General features: G+C 44.5%; 1 protein-coding gene across 1 annotated transcript; it reads right to left on the reverse strand.

The window, feature by feature from the left end:
* Window positions 1-800: 800 nt before the first annotated feature.
* On the reverse strand, window positions 801-21,073 carry mxd1 (MAX dimerization protein 1). Its single transcript, XM_083912029.1, has 6 exons — window positions 20,278-21,073; window positions 19,511-19,610; window positions 10,429-10,458; window positions 4,586-4,700; window positions 2,575-2,734; window positions 801-1,903 (listed from the first exon to the last, which is right to left on the reverse strand). Exons 1-6 carry the CDS (start codon window positions 20,342-20,344, stop codon window positions 1,707-1,709), a joined length of 669 nt encoding a protein of 222 aa, XP_083768155.1. The 5' UTR covers window positions 20,345-21,073; the 3' UTR covers window positions 801-1,706.
* Between the last annotated feature and the right edge of the window lie 630 nt (window positions 21,074-21,703).

Consider the following 21,703-nt stretch of genomic DNA (forward strand, 5'->3'; position numbering starts at 1 on the left):
CTCATTTCCTAGGAGCACCGTGCCAAACTCTGAACGCACACAAAAGCCTCGACGTTTCTAAATACTCTATGGATCGACTAGGCTGTGCAAACAAACTACACATAGAAAACTCTCAATAAACCTCACGAGAAGAACATAGGCTATGACTAATTAAATATATTTCTATATATGTATCTATATATTCAGTAGATCTAATAAATACATTTGTTGATAGACATAGAGATCTTTCTGTAAACTATTTACATTGACATTTGTTTCGCAGACACAATAAATAGCTATGAAGGCAAAAGGAGAGAAAATCTGGAGTTTGAACATTTTTAGTGCTTTTCATGTGTGAGTGTGTCCCAACTGAAAAGTCAGAGCCGGTCGTCGTGGTTTTAGGGAGACTCGGCTCGTCTCGAACTCTCCCTTCATAAATAATTGACAGGAACGTCCACTCTGGAAAAGAAAATAATGCTCTCAATCTCACCTGCCTGTCCTCTCTACATAATGGAATGTGCTCCAGTCTCTGGACTGCTCTCAGTAGATCGGCTCTTCCCTTTCTATTAATACCTGGTGAACGGGGCAGTGAAGGAAGTGGTAGTGTACAAAAATGTACCAGCACCTGCCAAGATATACCAGCATTTGGCCCGGTGGCTGGTGTTAAAAGTTTCCACACCTGCTAATGACCCCCGTCAAGACGTGACATACACACATTATGAGAAAAGGATGCTGTAAAAACGCCACAGTCGTCAGAGAGAGGCAAAAAAAACCCATCAAACCCACCCCCCCAAAAACCCTCCCGTATCCCCCGGCCCCTTCACAATCTCATGCTGCACAAATAGTTTGTTTTTGTTTCTGTGTTCTTATTTTTTTCCTCTGTGTGGACAGAAATTACAGAGTAGGTAAACGCCTGCCAGTACCTCGGGATTAAGGGACGTATTGCTGTCGGCCCCCGATAGTTAAACCCCACAAACTTTAGCGTCCCCACAGCACGGCTAGACAACTGCCGACACTCACTTCATCTTGTAACATTACTGCAACAGCTGTGGTGGGGCTCTTTTAAGTTTTTAAGAGACAGCATATGACAAAAAAATTAAACTGTTTACAAAAGCAACTGTAAGTGCAAAACACTGTGCACGGATGGTTGACTGGTGAATCGGGCAGAAAAAAGGCCCAACATCCTCTCAGTGTCACACCTGCGGGAGGACTCTGTCACACTGGACAACTAGGAGCGATGGATGGATGGGTGTGTGTGTGTCTGTGTGTGTGTGTGTCTGTGTGTGTGTTCAGTAAGGGTGAAATCTCATAAGTGCTTCCCATGGCTCTTGAGGCATAGAAAAAGAGGCAGTGGGATATTGTGTGGTAACATTCTCTGGCTGAAAGTTGTGTTTTCTGTCGGATGGACGGAGGGACGAAGGGGTGGAGTGTCTTTAAAATCCCACTCGTTTGATTGGTGCAGAGCGGGTAACACCCTAAAGACTGACCGCTGATGATGGGCTGGATGCGGGCGGGTGTCTTGGAGGTGTTGCAGTGTGGATGGATGTCGTCGCGAGGACATGAAGTCTGCAGAGGCCTTGCTGGTTGCGAGGCCTCAGACTTGGTCAGTCCTGGTAGGGATGGAGAGAGGGAGGGAGGGAGGAGTGGGATAAGGGAGTGGTGAGGAAATTCTGGGACGGGATTGGCTGAGGGGAGGAGATGAGAGTTGGGTCAGTGACCAGTGCTTTCTATAGGCTGCAGCCGAGCTGCTTGGCCATCTCCTGAGTGTCCTGCAGGAGCAGCAGGCTGGCGCTGGAGTAGCCCTCGTCGCTGCAGCTGCTGCGCAGGCTGCCTCGCTCGTCCCCTGAGTCACTCACACTGCTGGTGCTCCACTCCAGGTCACCTAGCATGTAATCCGTCCCCTCCACATCCACATCCAGGTCCTCTGTTGGAGCACAGGAACCACAAAGAGAACAACGTTATAGGGCTATGATCATTATTTCAACGGGTGCTCAAAAGCTCATATTACCACTTTAATCCTTCCTGAGTAAACAAGATAAGCTACACTCTCTTTCGTCCTTTGTTCTAGCACTTGTACTAGTGCAGACACCAAGACCCTGTAGCCTGGTCCCTGAATCTGTATGTATGCATTACCCATCCCCCCCAACCCCCAGTTTTGAAAGACTTTGGAGAATATGACAATATTATTATCTCTACAGTAAATTACAGTGACTGTGATGGCCATATTGAAGACTTCAGTGGATCATCTTGTTAGACATTTTTCAGATTTATATTATTTGCTGTAGATACAAACAGGCTTAAAATCCTATAAGACATAATTGGGATGAAGGGCTCATAGCCCAACTAATTATTCATCTCTCAAACCCTCATCATAACAATTAGAACTCCTATTGTTTCACAGAGCAGCAAGTTTATTGTGTTTATTGTGTTTATTGCATATTTGAGGACAGCTGTTAACCACAAGATAAGTGGCTCCGGGGTTCGTAGAGCTTCTCACCACATTATGAGTCTCTATCATTTGCGAGACTGTTTATTGTTGTCTTGTCCTTATCTGGATTCACCTGCTGAGTGAGTGAGTGTATTATGTCGCTGTACCTTGGTCAGAGTCGGATTTATCCGAGGACACAGTGGAGCCGGTACTGTCCATGCGGGTCCTCTCCACCCCCAGCTGCTCCAGACGCCTCCTCAGGTGTCTCCGCTCCCGCTGTAGCTGCTCCACGGTGTGCTGAGCTCTCCTATCGCTCTCCTCCAACCTCTACAGAGTGGGAAGAGAAAAAGCACTTGAGAAGTTGTCAAAAATGTTTCTGTGTGTGTGCGTGCGTGTGTGTGTGTTCCCTCAGTGGCTTATCTATGACAGTTTAGTCACTCAAATACACAAACATCCATAACAGCACAAATTGCCCCTGTCTTGTTTAGGGGACCTCCAGTCTAGATTTCCCCATCACAGCACTGCGCTGCGCTTATTAAAGCTTAATGGCATATGATTAAACACTGACGCAAAATGTCAATTCTAGTGCTTCTAGATGTCGATCATATGCAATACAGTCCCACAGACTGATTAAACAGGCCTGTCTTACACGGTCCTTGATTGGTTCAAGCCCTATCTTCTAGGCCCACTTGGTAGGGACATCTGATCTGGGTGATCCGATCACAAGGGGACCGCTCTCAGTCTCTGTGTTCAGACCTGGCGGTAGCACACGTCTCCGCGTGTGTTTTCAGTGATTACTTGTGATCTGATTCCACTTCCCTGTTCTGTATGTAAATTACCACGTACATCATTTCCATTTAGGGTATAGATAACCTATATATTTGAATGAAAATTTGTTTTTTGGTAATGTGTGTGTGTGTGTGTGTGTGTGTGTGTGTGTGTGTGTGTGTGTGTGTGTGTGTGTGTGTGTGTGTGTGTGTGTGTGTGTGTGTGTGTGTGTGTGTGTGTGTGTGTGTGTGTGTGTGTGTGTGTGTGTGTGTGTGTGTGTGTGCGTGAACTCTTATCTCACAACTACAATCATTACTACAGAAATGTCTGAATGTGGACACCGAAAGTGTTTTTTGACATCCGATCTCAATGCGTCCTCAGTGTTTTCACCTGTAGTTAGAGCGGTCTACTTGTGTTCGGCTCACTCAGATCGCATGCTACTGCCAGGTCAACAGGGTCCTAGACAGGGAATACTTTGTCTTCGTTGGTAACTGCTTATGCGAGCGATCTAGCATGACATGGAGTTCCTCAAGGCTCCATCCTTGGACCTATGCTTTTTAACCTCTGCATGCTTCCTTTAGGTAAAATCATATAAAACATTGCTTATCATAATTATGTAATTGATATCAACGACTGGGCTCAAATAGACTTGCTGCATTATTAAAGCGACTGTGGCTCAGTGGCAGAATGGGTCGTTCTCCATTCGGCAGTTCGATCCCCACCTCCCCCGGTCCACATGTCGAAGTGTCCTTGGGCAAGACACTAAACCCAGCTCCTCGTGCTGCGCATGGGTGTGTGAATGCGGTGTGAATGATTAGATTAGATGGTATGTAGATGTCCACTGCCATCAGTGTGAATGTCTGTGTGAATGGGTGAATGTGACAAACACGGTGAAAGCGTCTTGAGTAGTCAGAAGACTAGAAAGGTGCTATATAAGTACGAGTCCAATTACCATAAAGACAAAACTGAGATCATGGTCTTTGGTGCCAGTGAAGAAAGGCTAAAAGTGCAGGTTCATATTGACTGGTTTGTTTTTTAGTAAAAATAAACAAAGAATTAGAAAAACTCTAGTAGGTTAGACTAACTGAAAGGGTCTTTTCTCTGTCTCTCCAAGAAAGCACTAATGTAGCTTCAGCTCATTCAGAACGCCACTGCTAGAGAACACATTACACTAATTCTCTCCAGTCAGACAGAATTGACTTACAGCCAATGCTGGTGGTCTACAAATCATTTAAAGACTTCTTTATGTAAAACAGACATTTATGCACTTGTGTCTCATACCTGTCTCTTAAACGTATATGTAAAGAACCTTGAGTTGCGTCTGTGTATGAAATGTGCTTTACAGATAAACTTGCCTTGCCTTGTCGCACTGATTCAATATCAGAACCAAACACACATAAGTTCACGCACCTTGATATGATCTTTGGCCTTCATCAGCAGGCTGAGGGTGGTGTGCCTGTTCGCATCTGGTCCTAAGGGAACGAGGGATTTCAAGCGCTCTAAACACAGCCGTAGATGTGCCCGTCTGAGGACAGAAGAGAAGAAACAAATATAGCTTTTTCACACCACATACACACAATAAGCATGTGATTAGTTGAGCCTTAAAGTTCATTTTCAGCCTTGGGAATAGTAGTTGACAATAAATAAGTAAGTCAAGGTCCACTTCCAAAGTTTTCATCACTGGAGGAGGTTTGCTCGGTTGTATCAGGTGACCTAAATATGGAGCATCGGCTGCGTAATGTCAAATGAGCAAAGTTATGATCACAGCTTCATCCACTTGCGAACGGAAGAAAAAAAGCGAATTGATTTGTAATTAATGCAACTACACTTAAAGCCTTATGTAGCTGTTAGGACTGAGAATCATTCACATTTCCCTTGCTTTGAGGAATAGAAACATGTTTTTTAGTCATGTTAGTGGCTTGACTCTAGTCCTCCACACTGGTCGAGATGGAAATATCTCAATTATTGGATGGATTGATATCCAATAAATGCTGAGTTCATAGTCGATAAATGATTAATCCTTGTGACGTTCGTGATCCTCTGACTTTTCCTTTAGTGCTACCATGAAGTTGACATTTGTGGTTTTGAGAGAGAGGTCTTGACAACTATTGGATCAAGTGCCATGAAATTTGGTGCGGACATTTATCAATAGTCATAACTTTAACAGTCAAAATTTCAGTGTGTTTTAGTCTTGTATCTTAATTAGCATGCAACACTGAAAATTACACTGGTGAACATTTTCAGTTTGAGCATGTTAGCGTTCCGATTGTGATAAAAACCATGCTTCCTTTACCAGTGGGGTCCTTAGGTCCTCTAGTTTCATACGATACCATTCCCTTCATTCAGTGCTATCTTTCAATATTCCACAGTTTCAGTACTTACAGCTACAGACACATGTTGGGCTGTACCAAGGAAGTAGTCAAAACCCAAACACTGGGTGCATTTAAATGTCAATGAGGTTTTTTTATGTTCTCTAGGAGTCTCTCTCTACATGTGTTTTAATCCCACTGCTTTTTGACCCAAATACTCATTCATATAAGGGCACACTCACACTGTCCTTCCACACCAAAACAGGTTTTTCGGCTAAAGCCTAGTTCGTTTGACCAGTGTGAGAGCAACCGCTCCGCGCATAACTGCGGCCAGCTGGCCGTCCACGGCCCGTCTGAGAGAGGTGGGCTTTTGTAGAGCACGTTCGCACATGTACGAGCACGACGCCTACGGCGGTTCTGACGTCATTTATGTGCGCCTGTTCGGACATAGAAATAGAAGGACGGACCATGCACGGACATTTAACAACAACAATGGCAGCGAAAGGTTCACGTTGGTGTGATGCGGAGGTGGAGCGGTTTTGGTTGAATGAAAATATTCAAAGACAGTCGACAAGATACACAAAAACTCTGAGGTCTATGGAAAGATTTGTAAACAAAGCGACGCATCACGAGGACGTCAATCAATGCTCGTGACCTGTTACGGCGTGATGACGTAGGGACAGGCAAGAAGCATTTGCGCAAGGCCCAGGTAGTGTGAGTACAAACGGGCCTGGGGCGCGGGGGGCGGGGGGGGGTGGGCAAGTACCCTAAAGCCCGGGGCACGGTGCGGAAGGACAGTGTGAGTGCGCCCTTAGAGGTTTTGAGTAAAAGATTCTATATAGAGTGATGAAACTCTCCTGTGTGTTTGGTCAGCATTGTATCATTACTACATAACGTTGCTACATAGGATATTCGAGGTATAGTGTACAAACCCTCCCTTGACAGGAAGAAAACAGACATGTGCTGAAATCCCCCAAGATCAACTGTTGACATATGTTTAGATCTGAACTCATTACTGATGTCACCTGTCCTATGACGCAGCCTACATTTACATTTCTCATCTCCACTCCGTATCCTCCTGTTGCCGCTCAGCTGGCTGTTACTAATGCCTGGTGGGTGTTTTTGCGCCCACTTGACCCCGCCGTTACACAACACACTCCTCCAGCTCCTGCCTCGGCTGAGTGTATACGCGTTTGAAGGCCTGAGTGTGCCTGAGTGAGTGGGTGTGTGTACGTCAGACTCCCCCCGAGTGAGTGTAAAAATGTTTTTTTCTTGCAGCTGAGGGCCGGCTGGATGAGCTGTTCATTTATTGTCTGCTGCAGGTAATCCTGATATGAGCGTCACTGCCGAAAGAGTTCATTCAAAATTGGACTCATGGAGAGAGGTTAAGACTGACTGACTGTTAGCAGAGGACACGCATTAATACATCATCACCCCTGGCTCTTTAAAAAAAAAAAAAAAAAACACAGGCATGCTGTGAAACCTGTGCACGCACACACAAAGTCAAGTCAACTCAGGTTTGAGTTGCTGTACCAAGTGTCTGCTTCTCTGCTGACTCAGTCCAAAGGGCATGCAGATTACCATTACATAACACAGAATGTTAAATGCCTCCGGTTGTGTTGTTCTGACATAATCAGCCGGGTTAGATAATGTTTGTTAAACAACACTGACGAGCAGCATACTCATAAAACAGCGCAGGTCACATGCTGTCTGAGTGAGAGACAATACTCTGGGGCGTGGCTGTAACACTGCAACAGGTTTATTCTAGTTCAGTGTGGCTCCAGTGCAGTGTGTCAATAGGTGAGTATGTATGTGGAGCTATAGGCTTGTTTGCTATCAGCCTGAGGCCAGAACCTACATTTCCCTGCCCTAATTTTGCATAACTGTTTTAAAAGTCACATGACTGGTCCGGCCGCTGTCCCCGTGTATTCCCAAATGAAGCGAATGTGCATGGTGGCCTTTTTGCATCAAAACAGTTGCAACTTAGTCGCGCCTTGCAACCAAAATGATGTATCTTGCTGCTAGCAACCTTGCAAAAACTACACCTACATCAAACTACAAACTACAATTCAGTCAGTGTGATGCACTTTGCTAGGCTTGCGAGGCCATCCTGATCTTGCGAGCTCCAATGTATTTTTCAGTCTGGTAACGTAACCAATCAGCGTTGGTCTTTAGGCGGATTCAAGTGTGACGAAACGAGAAGCGACTGTTCAATGTAAAACAACATGGCTGCTTCCATGGATAAGATGAGCGCAGCTATGGAGCTAGCTGCTAACGCGTTTCTCTCTTGGATCCTTCTGTTTGAAAATGAACCGCGCAGCTGTAATTGTGCCTTTTATTCGTAAATTTGCGTTACACAAACGGCAAATATCCTTTACCGACATGTTGTTTACCTTCTGACCTTTGCCCCGATATTGTTAGTACGTCATACGCTTAATCTGATTGCTTGATTTGGCCCGTATGTTGGTGATAGACAGATGGTTTATCCAGTCAGCTACCAGTATTTTCGCCCCTTCCCAAATATCTCCAAACGAGAGTTCGCAGATGGATAGATGGCTTACATGTAGTTTAAAAACCCCCAAATATATGCGGGTTAAGGGCAGACCCCGGTTTCTTAAACACCATGTAAACCCTATACCCCGGGTAAAATCAGGGTTCTGATAACCCAGTTAACAGACCTAGAGAACTCCTTCAGTTCCCCAAATATTCATGCATGTAAATAGCATTGTCAGATTATTATCGGGTTTCTCGTCTGTGTATGCTCCCCACTCCGCAGCGGTGGCTTTTGACCCCAGCTGTACTGTACAGGAGGTCGAGTTACTCCGTCATTTTCCCATTCAACCCCCGCTCATGTATACTGGGGGAACTTCAAAAATCTGATCATTCCCTTAACCGGGGTAAGGCCATTTTAGGGTTACTGATGTCTGTGTAAACGCACTGAATCAATCAGGTTAGCACTTGCATGAGCAGCAGTCAATCACCCTGCTTTCCTCTCCCTCTGACCCCCCAAGACGGTGACCAGCTAGGATGAACTTGAGCATGAAAAAAAAGGTGTGGTGCTGGTTGGAGTCGTGTTACATGGACGTAAACATGCACGCTCCTTTTTTCTGTGTGCAACCAGAGAGGGGAGGGGAGTACAAAATAAGGCTTTGCATGCGTGTATGGAGATTTCACTTAGACAATATTTCCAGAGGGGGGGATGGGTCGCGTTGCACTCCTCTGGCTTTAATAGCAGTGGGTCGACATGAGAAATTTACAATCTGCCTCTGATAGCTTTCTATCATCGAGACGCTGCTGGGAGAAACTGGCTAAAGGCTATGGATGTCCTCAAGCGCAATACGACGGGCTGCGGTCGTAACTTTGACTTACTGCTGTGCATGAGGTGTCTCAGGCAGAGGGTTAAATCCCAGGCACAGGCCTCAGTGCCATATATTATTCAGTTTATCCACTGAGCTGCTGGTTTGGATCAACTAGCACAGGGTGGACGGAAGCACTGCGAGTGACGGGGAAAATGTGTGCCTGAAAAATAACAGCAGTTTCATTTTTGTTTGGATTCATTTAAACCTCACAGCCTGGTATAACAACGCGGACATTATCTCAGCCAAAACGTATTAAAGTGAAAGTAATGCAGTGTTTAATGTTTATAGCAGGGGTAAGAGTCTAAAGCAGCACTGTGAGGCTGTACTTTGGCACTGCGGTGCTTTGCTGGATGCTAACTTAGGCTTAAGTCAAAGCTAACTCATGCGGATGTTAAGCAGGTTAGCATTTCTTTCATCATAAGCCAAATGGGTCAAAACACAACATCAGTGGGTCAGTCGACTGGTGGCTGCACTAGCTAACAGAGCGATAAAGAGATGTGTGTTTGGATACGAGTAGGCAAAAAAACATGACGTTATATTCACAGCATAATGCTAAAGACTCTCCAACTTCTGTTCCACAGGAACTTTAAGTCATAAAAAAGCATTAGACAAATTCATTTCAGGGCAATTCATCCAATAATTGTCAGACCTCTCACTCATTACTGTGATTTTCATTACGTTCCTGATTCACAGTCAAATGATGTAAATAGGAACAGATGGGTTAAATTTGAAAATGTAAAGCGAAATTCAAAAATACAGAAAATGATATACAACGAATATCCACAGGGAAAATAGGAAAAGGCAAACGCAGAAGGGAGGGAGGGAGGAAAAATGTATTTCTATTGCAAAATGTCTTTATCACTTTCCAAATTTAATAAACAAATACTAAGCTATAAGCGTTTAAATGTCAACATGAAATAGAAGCATTGCCACTTTTTTACAGTATGAATATGCCATTTTAGTATCCAATCACCTTTTTTAGTTTCCTTTTTCTTTTTTAAATATGTAATTATGGCCGGATTCTCCTGAGAACTAAACTCAGAACACTTTATTTACCATCTCCTCTTTTATTTTTAATCCTGAGTAAGATCACACCTCTGTGACTGAGCTGGGAACCGGAGGGTTGCTGGTTCGAGTCCCTGTGTGGACCATGAATGGAGTGTGGACTGGTGGCTGGAGAGGTGCCAGTTCATCTCCTGGGCACTGCCGAGATGCTGTTGAGCAACGACCAGCGCCCCCAACTGCTCGGGGCGCCGGTCACTGGCAGCCCCCTCGCTCTAACATCTCTCCATTAATTGCATGTATATAGGTCCTGTCTGTGCATGTGTGTGTATTTCGGGCCTGTGTGTGTGTGTGTGTGTGTGTGTAATATGAAAAATAATAGAGTGAAAATTGAATTTCCCCATTCGCGGGACTTATAAAGGAATTCTTCTTCTTCTTCTACTTACCAGAGATTCTTAATCTGATACAGTTTCTTTCCATCTACAACCCATTCATGTATAGACACTGTCCGTGGTGCCGGAGGAACAACAACTACTCACAAATATGCACAAACAAACACACAGATTAGGACATTTTCACGTACCTGTTCTTTTCCATTTCATTGTGCGTAGACCTGTGGAGATAAAACGCACATTAGAAACCACACATGATTATAACCCACTGCTTAAACAGGGAAATGTTTTCCTCTTTGAGTGCCATCATCGCAGTCCAAGGCCTTACTGCAGGGGAGTAAAACAGAGAGAAAGGGCTGTGTGGGAGTTTTATGAGCAGTCACAACGGCGGAGAAAATGAGATTCTAGGAAAAATGAAGAATAGACTGGGTATTCTGATGCCTGAGGCTTGTTCTACGGACGATGCTTGTGCTTCTTTTAAGGCCCACACTCTGATACGTGATGAGGAGGCCAGGGGTAAACATAGTAACAGTAACTAGAAACAGAAGCCAGGGACTATGCCCCTTCATATTGCCTGATTATCTGCTGTGCATGCAGTACTGAGAGAGGTGGGGGGTTGGGGCAAGACACAGTGCTGAAGGTAAATTGAGAGATGGAGGAGGTGTGCTAGTGGCCAGCATAACTTCTGCATTGCAGTGTTAAAGACACACACACACCACACACACACACACCACACACACACAGGGTTATATGTAGTATTTGGAAAGAATGTGCTGGACTGACCTATGGGAAAAGGGGTGAATAGATAGTTGTTGTTGGGGGGGTCGAAGGCAAAGATCCCCTGAGCATTCTTGAACTCTACCTCCACCTTGCCTACTGATCCCTTCACCCAAGATCCCAAAATAGCATCTGCACCTTCAGCTCAGCTGGGCTTGACACGGTCACCATGCCATGGTCGAGGTCCTCAGAGGCCTCTCACTTTCACACACACACACACACACACACTTTAATTCACCTCTGTGTTTGACAACTTACTAAGCTAAGAAATACTGTCTTACAGTATCCTGATTAACAACCTCTGAACAGGGGTGGGGGTTGGAGGAGATGGGGGGGGGGGGGGGTCATGTCTGTATGTGTGGTATCATCTTGTTTCAGCTTTGGTTGCTCTCCATCTCTCTTCAGCCAGTGTGCATTCCTGTGCGGGGCAGACAGCCGCTGGTGACATAACAGAGCTAGCAGGGACATGATCCCACTTATTCAGGTTAGATTTCAGGCTCTTAGACACGTCCCACCTCCTGGCCTGGCCCCATAACCCTCTACCCTTCCACCTAACACGCATCAGACGCGACAGGGTACAGCTGACGGATAGTTCGGATCTTTTGAAGCGATCGGGTACCTCTCCACAGTCTGTGTATTACCAACAGTAGGTGGGAACTGGCACACCCCCTGTTTGGTGAAGCAGTGTGCACTTACAAGCAATGTGTAAGTGTACGCTATATTTAGAATATTTTCACTGCCGTTGTATCCATCTATGCTCTCTCTTTCAGGGACGGTACAGTGAGCATAAATGTATAATGCTCACTGTACTATCATGCATAATTTGTCCGCCGCTCTGCATTACGCAAATCGTTTTGTTGCCAGTTGGGGCATTTTGGTCCACTGCCGTTGATAACGCTCCTTAGGAAATTAAGTGAGAGATTTCAGGCTAACTTGCGTTTGCAATTTGGTCGAGCAGCGTGAGGCTAGCAAAACCTGAGCAGTGAGGTGATCAGGTCGTAGAGAAGCAGACAGCGGAGCCAGATTATCGAAGTAAAACTTTAAGTAGCGCGCATGAATGCTAGTAATTCCTCATTGCATGGGAATAACTGCAGAAAGTGCAGGTCAAAGTTGAATGAGGAAGTGGGTCTGTTGACCGTAATTTACAACGGGCAGTGTGAATACTAATTTGGCAGTTAGCCTTTATTTCCTACAACTAAGAGGAAACAATCTGACTGTCGATAGTTCTTGAACTGTCCACCGCCTTTTAGCAATGTCACCACATTCCCACATTTAAGCAATTAACTTGGTGAACACAAAGTTCATATTAACGACAGATATATTAATCCCCCAAACTACATAAGTAAGTCCAAGGATGATTCCTGGTTCCTCTGATTCCTGGTTAATCAACTTAGAGAAGAAGCGGCTCTGACGCTGCTCCTGGCTGCTTTTACTGCAGCTTGTGTGTCAAGTGAAAGGGACAGTGATGGGCAGGGTCACTGACGGCTCAGGGCAATGTCGTGAAAATGAATGGCTACTCTAATAATAACGCTCAGTCTTAGAACTCGACGCACAGAGAGGACCTCCAGTCTTCAAGTCTTATTACATAGGTCACTGGGCTATTACAGTGCTCCTCCACCGTTTCCAAAGTCAAGTTCAAGCCCATTTTAAGCATTTTATTGTGCATTTTCAGGCTTTTCCAGCACTTAAATGACATATTTGTGTACAGTACATGACAGTAAACTAATGAATGCACTTCATCACATTGTGCTATGTCAATATTCAGTTTCATGAGATCCTATATAACAAGCAGTTTCAAGTGTGTAAGAAAATATCGACAAACCTGAGTATAGTATGTTTTTTCTGATACTGTATTGATTCTGTACTTTTAATAGTTTAGATGCAAAGATTTGTGGCATACAGTGGTCCTTTCATATTGTTTTAAGTCTTCAGTAAATCTTCAGCCATTTGAATTTATACTTTATACACTTTTCCCTAAATTAGATTTTTAAAAAAGTAAAATATCACCTTGCCTACAGAATAGGAATATAGCACTATATCGTCATAACCCCTATTTCTTCATATGTATCCTATTGCAAAGCCCTAGTTTCAAGCACTTTATTCAAAATCCAAAACACTTTTCGAACGCCACATTAAAGTTCAGGGGTTTTTAAAGGATTTCCAGCATCCGTACGAACTCTGTATTCTTTGGAGTCCTTGATGGAGTAAGTTTGAGATGATCAGACTGGATAAATGAACTGAAGCAAGATGATTCATCAGTGCATCCTTTCCTTCCCCTCAGTCTACAAGAAGATTCTTCCACATGAATCTACCATTAACCTGTGTTTTTATCTCTGTAGCCTCGCCCAAGACCACATTAGCCTTTAACAACAACACAGGGTGGGTGAGCACGGAGGACTCGATTTGCCTGCTCAACAAGGATGGCAAGATCATTGTATGATTTCCATAGTGCACTGTAGTTTCACAGTGTGTGTGTGTGTGGGTGGGTGTGTGTGTGTAGGATGGGGGAGGACTCTGCATCTATGTAATGGAAGAGCTGGTGCTCTCCGTTGCCTGCCAAGAGTGAGAACAGAGCAGGAAAGACACCGAGGGGTGGAGGAGGTGAGGAGAGAGAGAATACACAAGTGGGTGAGAGTGATGAGGGGGAGGGTGGGAGTCACTTCTACTGACACACATGCACACATACACACGGCAGGAACACAACAACTCCCCTCCCCCACTACACACAAATCCACGCCACGGGGAAAGGAACGTTGCACATAGTGGGTTGAGTGGCTCCACATATATACATACATTACTGCCCGCCCTACATTTAAAGCGCCAACAGCAATAAAATAACATATAATGCCTGATTAATTAATGGTCCGCTCTTCTCTGGGAGAAATCCACCCTCCCCCCCTAAAGAGGAAAATTCATTTAGTCATAGTGCCGGTCTGCCTATTAATGGACATCACACAGGACCGGATCAGATCATCTAGGCTGAGCAGAAACCCTCACTAATAACAAGTGTGGCTCTGACGTCCTCAATAGTAATGAGTGATAGTTTGTTGAATGCTCGTAGATTATGTGGGAGTTGCCCCACATAACCCTGGAGTTGAATACATAAAATGGTATGGTAATGGTTTCTTCACAGGGCCGTATAAAAATGTGGTGCCACGTACGCGTGTTAAGACAAGTTCTGAGGTGGAGGGAGGCGTGTTCTTGCAGCGCTCCACAGCCTGCTTCTTTAAGTGCGTGCTGGCGACAGATATGTCACCGCCCTTGACAACGTCGTAAACCGAAAACACACAATAATCCTGGCCAACAGGCTGGACCAAATATTTGAGTAACACCTAGTTCCCTTTAAAGAGCATGATTTAGACACGTATGGACACAATGAATGAAAGAAGCTTCCTACACTGAATAAGTAGATACGGGCAATTATTCAGATTTCTTCAAATCTTGGCGGCCGATTCGAGCTCAAGTGATTAACTGATCTAACAATTTGTCTATTGAAAATAAATGAATCAGCAACTATTTCAATCATATCATAATGGCTTGCTTTCGATATCACTTTTAGACTGTTGGTCAGCAAAAAAACAAGACATTTGAAGACGCCACGTTGGACCATGCAACACTTTTCACCATGGGCTTCATTCACTCATGTCTTCCTAGGTTTTTTCTTATAGTTGTTCTTAAGAAAGGTCTACGTTGGCGTCACGACGTGTTGAGTTGTTCGTACCCCTGTACTTATCACGATGAAGCACATTTCCTCGTGAGTTGAACGCACGTGCTAGATGATCTTAATGAGCATAGGAAGCTGCCCACGCCAATCCCATAAAAAGAGAAGGAAGCTCCGTGTGCACACAGCCACACGAAGAAATTTCAAAGAAGATTTGAGAGAATCGAGTCAAGAATGCCAAGATGAGAGTCTATGGAGGGTGGAGTGCAGGAAGTGAACACGGAAAGAACCCTAACCTATCCAATGGTAGACTAGAGTAGTAGTAAAGCCCTTGGTGGTGTCCATAGCTGTTTAGCTCACATGGAAAAGCCTACACCTCAAGCACAGAGGCTGTCTTCTTACTACTGCATCAACACTTCAGCTCTCTCTCTCCCTCCCAATAAAGGTTATAAAAAAACAACTAAAATACTACTGGGTAGTGCTTTTTTTTAATTTAAAAAGGACATATTGCTTTTGTCAACACATTATTAATGCGAAAAATATTAAATCCTTTATATTATACAACTGTGTAATTGAAGATAACGTGTGATAACATGTCAGCACAAAGCTTTTGAGTGTGCGTAGATTTTGTTCTTACTTAAGAAAACATTGGGGAATGCCCGAATCTTGAACACTGCGTCAAGTGTGGGTGGATTTTAAAAAGGTATTACTTCCTAATAACGGTTGGTGAATGAGGCCCTATGTTCTCAAGAATTGTAAAGACTTAACAATTAATTATAAAATAAAATCAATTGATTAACCTGGTATCTGTGAAGATAGGAAATATTCAAATGTCTGTGTATACCTGTATATATCCACTCAGGGGTTATGAGAGGTAACAGGCCTATACATAAACACGTACACACGCTTCACATCGTGTGCTCTGTACATTGGATACAGAACATGGCACACAGCCATCCAGGGGACACTTCAGGTCGTACGCACGTTTTAAAGGTCTGCCATCTTAGATAGGCGTGACAGTTCGAATGGGGATCACACGCACTCTCGGTCTCTCCTTGAAGATATTCATGGTGCTGCCCTTGGTGCACACACTACCATAATGGAAGCAGATGTGTCGAGAATGAAACGCAAGGGGCCTCAGAGAGAAGTTCAAATCCTGCACGTCTGCACGCCTGACCAATCGCTGCATGGGCGTTCTGGTCAGATAGTCGCTGGTGTACACTGGGTCACACGAGGTTAGAGGCCTACAGACCTCTTCAAAGTTGTACACATAAACTAAATTCTCAGTGTTATAGTTGAAAAACACTCTAAATGTGTCCAAGTTTGATTCCTGTTGCAGCGAATGCAAACGACATCAGCTGACAGTAAGTTAACAAGACCCCAGGCTGTTGCCTAGCAATGGAATTACATTGAAAGGGTCTATATATAAACCTGTCCGTATGCTTCACCTCATGTGATCCGCATTCACAGTGGACGGGGAAGTTGTTAAAGGGGGATCATACAATGGATTTAATTAACCAGCGCAGTTTTTCAGACTCATGAAACTCAAGATCGTACTGTCAAACTTTCAAATATGAATCAAGACTCTGTTATTGTACCGTTTATTTCTTGCCTCGTCTGTTTTCAGAATCGCTCATCTGATACAGTTTGCGACACTTTTTTCCTGCTTCAAAAACAACCAAGCACCACCTCAGCTGCATGTGTTGTGCAGAGATACGTCGTTTCATTGCTGCGGATGGTTGTAGGTCACTTTTTGTTGCTCTGATTGGTTGTAGGTCTATCTAATTGCACCCAGGGGCATTTTGAGCTGCACTGTTGATAATGAAAATCAAAGATGAACAGAGAGGTTTCAGACTACTACGCATTTGCGAATTAGTACGATGCCAGGAAAGGCTGCTCCCAGAAGTTGTTTGGTCTATAAAATGTCAGAAAATGGTGAAAAATGTTAATCGGCATTTCCCAAAGCCAAAGATGAGGATGATCAAATGTCTTATTTGGTCCACGACTCAAAGATATTCACCTCAGTGTCATAGAGGAGGAAAGAAAACTGAAAATGTACCCATGTGAGAAGCTGATATCAGAAAATATGATATTATGGCACACTATTATATCCGTGCTCTTATCTCTGGGTTTGGGAATGTTGGACATTGCAACGCTGTTCACCATGTCGCATAACTGAAGGGGTGAAATATTCAAATGTCTTTGTATAGCCGTCTTGTTACCTTCGGTCTGACAATATCATAGCTGGATATCCATTCAGGGGTTATGAGAGGTAACGGGCCTATACATAAACATGCTTCACAGTGTGTGCTCTGTACATCGGATACAGAACATGGCACACAGCCATCCAGGGGACATTTCAGGTCATACGCACAAGTCTGCCATCACAGATAGGCGTGGCGGTTCATATGAGGATCACAGCACACAATGTTCAGAGGACACTTTAGGTCAGAGTGACAAGTGTTTCCCAAACCCCAAGATAACGTTCTCAGATGTATTGCAGAGGCTCGTTCCACATTTAAGAGTACACTTAAAACGTTCCTCTTTGATAAATCTTACAGTTAGGGCTGACTAGCACTTAGTTATGCTGCTATAGGCCTAGTCTGTCGGGGACTTTGTGTAATACTCTGAGTGTCCCTCCCCTCCTCTCTCCCTCCTCATGTCTCATTAATTCATTTTACTAAATTACTTCTTCCCCGTCTCACAGGTTTCTGCTGCCGTCGTCCTGAATGACGCCTCCTGGTACTAGAATTATTATTTTTATTATTATTATTTATATCATCATGACCTTTTGTGTAGTATCACAGCTATTTCTACTTTCATTTTGGAAATTTTCATTCACTACCTACAATGCTGATAAAGTTGACACACTTTGGGGGCAACTGACAGCCCAGCCAGACAGATTCTCCATCGCTGGGGATTTTAACCATGCAGACCTCGAGACTGTTCTGCACCAATTCAACCAACATGTGAACTTTCCAACCAGAGAAGGTAACACCCTGGACCTGGTTTACACCTCACACAAAAGGTGCAGACAAGGCTTACAAACAGCTGGTCTGAATAAGGCTTTTTCGTCCAGTTATCCTTTGTCAAAATCCTAAGCAGGGAAAATGGCAGACTATTTGACAGAATTATAAACGAACTGGGTCTCCTTGGTAGTGATGTTACTTGCCATGGCAAAGTCCTCCCTCGGTTTAAAAGGTAAAGCTTGTGTTGTTATGTTTCACAACATTTTCGGCGCTGTTGTTTCCTGATTTATTCTATTTCCGGGTCAAAAGCCACTGAGCGGGGTGGAGGAGTGCATAACCCACAGAGCATGCGCAGACGCGAAACCCGATAATACTCTGGATAAACTGTTTACACGCATGAATACATCGGTTACTAAAGGAGTTATCTAGGTCTGCAAACTGGGGTACGAGAACCCTGACTTTACCCTGGGTACGGTGTTTACAAGGGTGAGTATTGCCTTATTCCGAACATAATCGGGTTTTTAAACTGCTTGTAAAGGCTGACACTGTCAATTCCTACATCAACAAACGCTTTGCTGATGATATATTCACCGCCAGGACCATCACGACCCAGGCTAACCAGGAGCCATAGCTGACAGGAGAGGTCCAAAGGCGTCTGAGGGCCAGGAACGCTGCCTTCCGAGCCGGGAACACAGCTGGCCTGAGAAGAGTGAGGGCCAACCTGTCTTGCGGCATCAGCAAAAGCCAAATTCAACTACACTTTTTTTTCGTCATTCATCACGATTTTGGCGTTGTTTCCCGACCGTCATGTACTACAAGCCCTCGCCACAGACCTGTGACAGCAATACCTTCCTCCTGAACGACCTCAACAGCTTCTTTGGCAGGTTTGAAGCACAGATCAACATGTCCGCACAGAAGACCACCCCTCCTCCCCACGACCAGGCTTGGTGCCTGACTGCGGCCAGTGTGAAGAGCACTCTCTCCTACAACACCGGCAAGGCTGCAGGTCCTGACAACATTCCTGGTCTTGTGCTGAAGGACTGTGCAGAGGGGTGTTGTTCCATCGTGCTTCAAAGCCACCACCATCTTCCCTGTGCCAAAGAAGCCCTCTCCATCCACTTTCAATGACTACCGCCCCCCCCTGCACTGAACCCCATCATAATGAAGTGCTTTGAAAGGTTAGTCATGGCTCACATTAAATCCACACTAATCAAATCCCTTAGGTCGTACAGAATATGGTTCCACCAGTGCTGCCTCTGATCATGGAGCTTTTTCATTCTCTTCACCGAAACAATCTGTGAACTTAATGGTCAAAACAAGTCTCACAAACAAAATTTCACTATTGCATGAAATCCAACTGGAAAGGCATCATATGTGCAGTAGTGTCCATTGACTGGAACTGTCAGGACGTGCTACCTCACTGAAATGTCTTCTGCAGTCACCTTGACTGACCCACTTTGCCTTGCAGAGTGGCCAGTCGCTTCAAGTCGGACTGATGTTTGCTGCTGTCAGTCACATGCTTTAAAGAAGATAAGATCAGGTCAGATCATGGCCTTAACCCAGGAGCTTTACTGTAGTGCCGTGTGTTGAATTTTATATTACTCTGCTTTGTAACATTTCTCATTCGAGCATCTAAAAAGTGAGAAACAAAACGCTGTTAAATGTGCTCACCCATAATTCTGTCACCGCAAATGGCAAATTATATGTGTGAGTTGTAAAAAGAAAACCACAATCAACAATCAGGAAACAGGAAACAATCAGTGGGGACACACACACACACAAGAGTGTACATCACGAGTGCCTTGATGCAGGGCTGAAAAATTATACAGTGTGTTTTCTGGCCACAACAGGGTGATGTGCCTTTACCTGCTACTTGTGTTTTTCTTGCTTTTGCTTTTCCTTTTCAAGCTTTCCCTCTCTCCGCTGCTGATAAAGGGTGGCATGGAGGCATAGCCGTGTTCAGCTTCTGCAAGCAAATAAACAACATAGTGGTCACGTGTTCAGATATCTGGAAATGCAAAAATACAGCCACGGTGAAAATGAGCCAAAGTGAGAATAGAAAGACTGCAAAATGTGCCCCGTTGGATCTTGAGCCCTGTGGAATTCAGTAGCAATATGTTGTGTTGAAGTGCAGGCGCGCCATGAATGGATCTCATGCGGTATCTCTACACAGTATTTTCTCCCCTCAGCCTGGACAATGATGTCATCTTGAACTGAAATAAACCCTACCAGCAAACCACAACAGAGGGAAAGGAGGGGCCTCCATGAAAACAATGTCTCTCTGCACATTTGACTGCATTTGCCACATATGCATTCATCCTGTCATTACCAGAGAGGCAAATGCAGGTGTGTTTTTGCACATTTACAGATTACCCCCAAAAGGTCTGACTATTAATATGATGATGAATGATTAGCACCTTTTGTGGGTAGACGTGCATTCTGCTGTTGCTGAGTAAAATCTGATAATGTTACTGTATTTAATGCATGTAAAAAAAAAATATGAAGGGCACCAACAGGATTTACTGTAGCTGTTAAATGTCAGTAGCATAAATTAGGGGGTTTGGAGGAGGGGGGAGGGGTGTCATTGTCATTACCCAGGAATAAAACAATCCATAGAAAACAATCCACTTTACCTCGTTCCCTGCGCTCGAGGTACTCGGCTGCTTCGATCAACATCTGCACCATTCCGATCGCCGCCATTTTCAACAATAACACTGATAATAATAATGTAACAATAGGACGAGGGGCTCTGTACACAACTTGTCAGGTCCTACCACTGGTCTACCTTAACGCACAGGTGTTCTGCTAGGTGTTATTTGTATTAAAAAACGTTAAAAAGCTCCTGCTGCAGTGTTTCAAAGTGAAATGTCCTGAACACAGCAATGTAAAATAAGCCAAAATAGCCTCTTTCCTTGGTGTTTGTTCAAAAGAGTCAGGCGACGTCAGGGGGTTTGGTGTCAACACCGACGCTAACGTTTCTCCAACGGCTAATGTCGCCCCGTTTATTACACCAACGGCTGGGTTAAATATCGTTGTTTTTGACGTAGTTTAAAGAGAAAAAGGCAGCTCGTCGACTTAATTAAACAGTTGCCTTACACATTAAAAACCAAGCCTCCCTCACGTTATTTGGCTAAAAACAACAACTTAGTTTACGTGACAAAGTGCCAAATGCACGACAAGTTAAAGCTAGCTCTGGTGTATAAAGACGCAGCCAATCAAAACACAAGAGCGCTGGCTGTCAGTGACTGGAGTGAAATGGATAAAAAAAATAATAATAGACGAGCTACTTGTCTTAAAAAGTTCAACGGACGAAGTCATCCAACCGTATCGGTTCAGCGGGGTTTGTGTTTGGCTAGTTTCGCGCGGTACGGTCTCGCTGAAAAACGCGGATAACGACTGACATCGACCGAGGAACGGCGAGTGTTTATCAAACTGCTTCCGAAATAGAGGCTTGTTGATCTGGGCGACAGCTAACTAACTGTGCTTCGCGACAAAGCTTCAGCGTGCTGCGATATGATTCGCTGTTGGAAATCGAATCGAGCTCCTATTGGTCGTTCACGCTGTCAATCATCGAAGGGGGGATGGAACTGACTACCACTATGGGCCACTGAGGGCCCGGTTCCGCCATTTTGGCTCTAACTCACATTGGCTTCAGCACACTGTGTGGAGCCAGAATGGGCTCGGTTTCCGCACTACACACTCCTGTAACGTGATTGGCTGCTTCCTGGTAAGCTCGTAACCAGGAGCTGAAGTGACACACCCGCTTCTGACAGAGGACACGCCCCTCTACCATGCTGTTTCGCGGTGTATGGCGATGATTGGCTGTCGTCGTGTTGTTTGTCTTATTTCGTATTCAGGTATTGGCCAGATTCACATGCTCTTTTACTATTGGCCTCCTGCTCATCCAATCAAAAAGCGTATTAGCACGCATGCGCACTTTCCGTAACAAGATATCAGGATAAGCTGCTTCAAAATAAGACGGATGTCCATTTAAAGCAGGGAAAACATGCGGTAAAAAACCTTAACTATGGTGAGGACGACATGAAATGGGGTTATCAG

Source organism: Echiichthys vipera, assembly GCF_963691815.1.
Source record: "Echiichthys vipera genome assembly, chromosome: 4".
In the NCBI taxonomy this organism is placed as follows: domain Eukaryota; kingdom Metazoa; phylum Chordata; class Actinopteri; order Perciformes; family Trachinidae; genus Echiichthys; species Echiichthys vipera.

What these genes read in the sequence shown, in the direction of transcription:
- mxd1 (XM_083912029.1), bottom strand. Translation starts at nt 20,344, where the DNA reads ATGGCGGCGATCGGAATGGTGCAGATGTTGATCGAAGCAGCCGAGTAC. An exon ending in AAGAAAAACACAAGTAGCAG is followed by an intron (nt 10,459 to 19,510) that starts GTAAAGGCACAT and finishes TTATCTCCACAG; the next exon opens with GTCTACGCACAATGAAATGG. An exon ending in AATGAAATGGAAAAGAACAG is followed by an intron (nt 4,701 to 10,428) that starts GTACGTGAAAAT and finishes TTCTGTCCTCAG; the next exon opens with ACGGGCACATCTACGGCTGT.